This window comes from Penaeus chinensis, chromosome 31 (genome assembly GCF_019202785.1).
Source record: "Penaeus chinensis breed Huanghai No. 1 chromosome 31, ASM1920278v2, whole genome shotgun sequence".
Taxonomy (NCBI): domain Eukaryota; kingdom Metazoa; phylum Arthropoda; class Malacostraca; order Decapoda; family Penaeidae; genus Penaeus; species Penaeus chinensis.
The window spans coordinates 33,865,799-33,872,405 of record NC_061849.1 but is presented as its reverse complement, the minus strand read 5'-3'; the positions used below and the strand labels follow the sequence as shown (position 1 = coordinate 33,872,405).

Genomic DNA, 6,607 nt, shown 5'->3' with positions numbered 1-6,607 from the left:
ACGAGCAAACAAACACAGACAACAAACAAACAGAGAAAGACAGACACAGACGGACGAGCAAACAAACACAGACAACAAACAAACAGAGAAAGACAGACACAGACGGACGAGCAAACAAACACAGACAACAAACAAACAGAGAAAGACAGACACAGACGGACGAGCAAACAAACACAGACAACAAACAAACAGAGAAAGACAGACACAGACGGACGAGCAAACAAACACAGACAACAAACAAACAGAGAAAGACAGACACAGACGGACGAGCAAACAAACACAGACAACAAACAAACAGAGAAAGACAGACACAGACGGACGAGCAAACAAACACAGACAACAAACAAACAGAGAAAGACAGACACAGACGGACGAGCAAACAAACACAGACAACAAACAAACAGAGAAAGACAGACACAGACGGACGAGCAAACAAACACAGACAACAAACAAACAGAGAAAGACAGACACAGACGGACGAGCAAACAAACACAGACAACAAACAAACAGAGAAAGACAGACACAGACGGACGAGCAAACAAACACAGACAACAAACAAACAGAGAAAGACAGACACAGACGGACGAGCAAACAAACACAGACAACAAACAAACAGAGAAAGACAGACACAGACGGACGAGCAAACAAACACAGACAACAAACAAACAGAGAAAGACAGACACAGACGGACGAGCAAACAAACACAGACAACAAACAAACAGAGAAAGACAGACACAGACGGACGAGCAAACAAACACAGACAACAAACAAACATAGTTCGTGAGTAATTAACTTCAAAGAGGAATGTTTAATTTTAAAGGTATGGTTATGCTAACTAAATACGTCTATTCATTTGTAATGGTAGTAAAGAGCACCTGCATTAAAATCTGAGTCATCAGTGAAAGGTTTTCTTTATCCATATAATTACTTCCTACTTTTATACATACGTACATACATATACATACATCCTTACTATATATATACATACATATATGTATTTATATTTATATATATATGTATATGAATGTATATATATATATATATATATATATATAGTATGTAATATATATGTATATTATATAGATATAATAATATATATCTGTATTATATATGTGTGTGTGTACTGTATGTCTATATGTAAATATATATATATATATATATATATATATATATATATATGAAATTAATAACATAGGTTTATTCCATTTATTTCACTGGATATTCTTGGTGTGACATACTGTCCGTTTTATTTTGTTTCTAAGTTAAAGTTATCCCCTGTGTGTAAGGAATGGCCGGGGTTACCATCCACTGGCGGCGAGGGATTCGAACGCAGGTCAGCAAGATGGCTAGATCGCTACCGCTGCATCATTATTATTGTTATTGTTATTATAATTAATACTGTGGCAGTAAATAAAGCATTTTTTAGAAAATAATTTATTAGTAAACATTCATATTATAATTAATTCCTATTCTCAATGAAACTATTGTTAAATATATTACTAACTGGATGATTTGTAGAAGTAATTGGCTTATTAATTTACCACACATTAGCCCTCCCCCCCCAAAAAAAAAACTGCAAATTTAGATTTACTTATTAGTGTTATCTATCTTGTTTATATATGAGTTTGTTCAATATTTGCTAAAACACTTAATGTTTTATACATTTATACAATTCATAGCATTTCTTCTATAAGACTAAGTAGTTAATCATTCAGTGGATAAAATCACACACACACACACACACACACACACACACACACACACACACACACACACACACACACACACACACACACACACACACACACACACACACACACACTGGTGGTAAAATACAAGAAAAAATACGCAGAAAGTCAAGTTTTGATTTTAATATGAAAGAAATGCAAATATGTGAGACAATATTGCAAATGAATTATCTCTTGTTTGAACTAAAACAAAATTATGTTAAGGTTGCTGTGTATTATTACTATCATCATTATTACTAATTGTTATATTTTTATCATTATTATCTCTTTTTTCCAGCTCTCAACCTCTCTGTCTCTTCTCATTGTCTTTATCCTTATTTTCCTCTTCTTCTTCCTTCGCCCTCTCCTCCTCTTCATCTCCTATTCGTTCTTCTTTTTATTTTTCTTCTTTTCCTTCTCCTTATCCTCCTCCACCTTCTTATTCTTATTCTTATTATCATTATTATTTTTTCTTCTTCTTCTTATCCTCCTCCTCCTTGTTCTGCCTCCTTCTTAACTCTTTGTAAGACATCTAAATCCTCAGGAAATGTTCGAATACGTGGCAAAGTTCTCCAAATACAGTGAGGCAGATTTGTACAGAGCCGCGTACTGATCCTGGAAAGCAATGAATAAGTTAATGGAAAATTAATCGGATAAATGGTCCAGCGATTTTATTTTCAGGTAATATTATCACTACTGTCTTCGTCAGCATTATCATTATCGTCGTCAGCGTTACTAACTTTAATATTACGCATATGCATACATGCACACATGCGCAAGCACGCGCGCATCCACGCGTACACACACACACACATACACACACACACACACACACACACACACACACACACATACACACACACACACACACACACACACACACACACACACACATACACACACACACACACACACACACACACACACACACACACACACACACACACACACACACACACACACAAACACACATACACACACACACACACAAACACACACACACACACACACACACACACACACACACACACACACACACACACACACACACACACACACACACACACACACACACGAGCTTACCACAGAGGTGATGAACTGTGGGCGACATCTCAGCAACATCACGGCGGTCCGGTAGATGTCGACACTCTGGTGGTTCACAGCCCGTTCCAATACCAACGAGACGGCTGCCACCAGTCCGCACGCCGTGACACCATCGCTGGAAGGAGGAGGGTGTCACACTTTTATTGGTGATATCTTTGGCGTGGATACAAAAAAATATATATATAAATAAATTGTCAAATTATTTGTTTACCAGAGTAATCTTACTTGTGTCTGGAAGGTTTCCAAATTATTTGATGCACTTACAGAGTAAATAATTTATTTCTCGTTTCTCCCTCACCTCTGTCCTCTCTCTTTTCTCCCTCTCCTCTCCTCTCTCCCTCTCTCTCCCCCTATCCCTATCCCTACCCCCCATCTCTCTCCCTTTCTATCTTTCTCTCCCTCCCTCCCTCTCCCCTCTCTCTCCCTCCATCCCTTTTCCCCTCCCTCCTTCTCACTCCCTCCTCCCCCCTCCCTCCTTCTCCCTATCTCCCTTGTTGTTTGTGTGTGTGTGTGTGTGTGTGTGTGTGTGTGTGTCTGTGTGTGTGTGTGTGTGTGTGTGTGTGTGTGTGTGTGTGTGTGTGTGTGTGTGTGTGTGTGTGTGTGTGTGTGTGTGTGTGTGTGTGTGTGTGTGTGTGTGTGTGTGTGTGTGTGTGTGTGTGTGTGTGTGTGTGTGTGTGTGTGTGTGTGTGTGTGTGTGTGTGTGTGTGTGTGTGTGTGTGTGTGTGTGTGTGTGTGTGTGTTCGGTGTGTGTGCAGCTGCATTTGCGCTCTGTGCGTGTATTTGTGTGTATACACGCGCTTGTACACATGCACGTGCATGTGCGTGCGTGTCTTTGTTCGCACGGGCATTCCTCCCTCTGCCTCTCCATCCGAATCCGACACGCCCTCACCCGCAGCAGAGGAGCGGAGGACCCGAGTACGGGCCACGCGGCACCTGGAAGAGCAGGTCGGCAAGGGTGATGGGGACGTCGACGGAGGGGGGAAGTTCCTGGCCATACTTCCAGCCTATCACTTGGTAGACGACTAAGCTGTACGTCTCATTCTGGAGGGCGAAAAGAGGCCATGTTGGGTCAGGGAGCTCGGATGGGAAGGGTCAGTAATCGTGAATGTTGGGACGAAAGAATGAAAAGACATTTACAAATTACTGATCGATAATTAGCATCACTGTTGCAAAGCCTGAGTTATGAATGGAAGAAATAATTCCAAGGATAAATTAATAAAAAAATAATAGTAAAAAATAAAATATATAACCATTGTTAAAATATGGTAGTGACGAATACTCATAAATTGTTTCTAAAGAACTTCCTGTATTTTTTTTTTTTTTTTTTTCATCTAACATTTTGTTAGACGCATACATCAAGGGGGTAAACTTGTTCTGATATGAATGACATCGAATAATAATTTGCATGTAAACTGCAAGGAAGATGCCAACATATCTGAATATTACGAAAAAGAAAATAATAATAATAATAATAATAACCAGTCCACGTGAAGCGCTGATTAATGTTGGCATTCTTAACTACCACAAGGACGTACCTGTGGGTTGGTAATAGTAACGCGGGCTTGTAAGAGAGCCTGGGAATAAGGTTGGATAGAGTGGGTATGAACTCGATAATTCCCGAAGGTCCACTCCTCCTCCTGGTCTGGCAACACTGCTGGGAACTCGTCCTGGTGAGAGACGAATATCTTTTCCTTACAAGATTCATGGGGCTGCCATCTTATATCTTATATCTTAATATTATCTTATATTCCTTAAAATATTCATGGTATTGTCATCTCTTTAATGCTTAAATATTTTTTATGATGGAAAAGGGTACTTCATTGCCAGAAAAAAATATAAATACAAGCATTTATTTTATTCTCTATATATGCCTAGTAATGACAGGTTTCCTGAGTAGAAATATATAATAATAATCAAAAGGAAGAAACAACAAAAACAATAATAAGAGCAACTGACAGGAATAGGAACAACAGCTGACTTACCTTGTCCGAGAACTCATTGAGAAACACCACCACGGGACAGAATCTCTCGAGCACCAGGCGCCAGAACCTCTCCGATGTCGATGCTAACGGGTGTTCAGTGATCATGAAGGCCTCCTTGTTGGTAAGCCCGGTCACTCTGATGGCGTTGATGTAATGCGATTCGTGGACTCCATCTTGGGCAGTGAGGCAGATCCTCCAGGTGTCCGAGGGAAAAGCTGCGTGGTTCCGTGTGAGGGCAGAGACATCTTGTTGTTCAGCTACCCTGTACGTGAGCGCTGAAGGAAGGGCCTTGAGCTTCCTGTACTGGTTAGGACACTCGAGTAGAAGGCGTGGCGCCTCTTCGAGGAGGCTGGCCAACTGCACGTTCGTACTGGTGCCGAACAAAATTTCGTCGAGTATCTGTAGCGCGAGACTGTACTGCGTGAACGATTCGACGAGACGCGCCCTGCTGTCCCTGAGGCGGGCCAGGGCCTCAACGGGGTCCATGGAGTCGTCCAGGTCCAGGCTGTCGAGCAGGAGCAGCACCAGCAGCACCGTCCCCGTTCGCCCAATGCCGGCCGAACAGTGCACGACCGCCACGCCTGAGCAATCACCGCGAATTCATTTAGCTCCCGAGAATGCATCAGTCACAGGGAAAACAATCAATAAATAAAAGAACGATACTTGTAGAAATAATCACATAACCTGCCTTCCATATTCCCCCGACTCTGAAACCCGGATTCCACCGCAGAATCATACCTGTATTAAACAAAACCAAACGCCATGAAGCATCATAACAAAACAATGACAGCGTAATTGAAAAACTCACCGTGTGTCTGACTGGCTCTGAAGTGTCTCATCATTGAAGCTAGAGACAGTGCCTCCCCTGGAACGCCATGGTCAGGCCAGCTAATAAACTGATAATGCCAAAGTTCTCGCTGCTGACCGTTGCGAGTCACCTGGAAGAGGCGATACATCAAGCCACTCTTATATCAGTGGTTACTCTTGTCTAATACACATTGTGAATCCTTACATAGGGAGCCAATATTGCAAAGACTAACACTAACTTACCAGGCAAATTCTTGTCAATACGAAATGGGGCAAACTTTCCCTGCTCACAATACTGACTGTCATTTCTTCAGTTTCGACGTTCGAGCCAAAGCGTAGGTACTCTGCCACTTTCGCCTGTAACAGTTTAATAGCAATATATTACACAAGGTTAGCGCACACACAAATGCATTATGTAAATGTGCGTAAGTGAAATTGGGTGATTGTGTGTGTGTGTTTCTATGAGAGTTTGCGTGCGGATGCATCTGTGTGTGCGTGTGTTCATGAGAGTTAGTGTGCGTATGCTCATGAGAGTTTGTGTGCGTGCGTATGTGTGTGCGACGTATGTACGCATGTACGTATGCATGTGTATTATCACTGATATGAGAGATCAGTGAGCTGAAAGTAGTAGGCTACATACATCCCTTCTCTCTCTCTCTCTCTCTCTCTCTCTCTCTCTCTCTCTCTCTCTCTCTCTCTCTCTCTCTCTCTCTCTCTCTCTCCTCTCCCTCTCCCTCTCCCTCTCCCTCTCCCTCTCCCTCTCCCTCTCCCTCTCCCTCTCCCTCTCCTTCTCCTTCTCCTCTCCCTCTCTCCCTCTCCCTCTCCCTCTCCCTCTCCTCTCTCTCTCTCTCTCTCTCTCCCTCTCTCTCTCCCTCTCCCCCTCTCTCTCTCTCTCTCTCTCTCTCTCTCTCTCTCTCTCTCTCTCTCTCTCTCTCTCTCTCTCTCTCTCTCCCTCTCCTTCTCCTCTCCCTCTCCCTCTCCTTCTCC

At 42.3% G+C, this 6,607-nt stretch overlaps 1 protein-coding gene across 1 annotated transcript in view; it reads right to left on the bottom strand.

Moving 5' to 3' along the window:
- Window positions 1-2,107: 2,107 nt before the first annotated feature.
- LOC125042213 (receptor-type tyrosine-protein phosphatase alpha-like) overlaps window positions 2,108-6,607 on the bottom strand; it is a 16,848-nt gene continuing 12,348 nt past the window's right edge. Inside the window, exons 11-17 of the mRNA XM_047637714.1 lie at window positions 5,864-5,977; window positions 5,622-5,751; window positions 4,814-5,394; window positions 4,367-4,498; window positions 3,721-3,872; window positions 2,811-2,946; window positions 2,108-2,342 (exon numbers count right to left, since the gene is read on the bottom strand). Coding sequence (XP_047493670.1) covers window positions 2,268-2,342; window positions 2,811-2,946; window positions 3,721-3,872; window positions 4,367-4,498; window positions 4,814-5,394; window positions 5,622-5,751; window positions 5,864-5,977 — 1,320 coding nt within the window. The 3' untranslated portion in view covers window positions 2,108-2,267. The remainder of the gene's footprint in view (window positions 2,343-2,810; window positions 2,947-3,720; window positions 3,873-4,366; window positions 4,499-4,813; window positions 5,395-5,621; window positions 5,752-5,863; window positions 5,978-6,607) is intronic.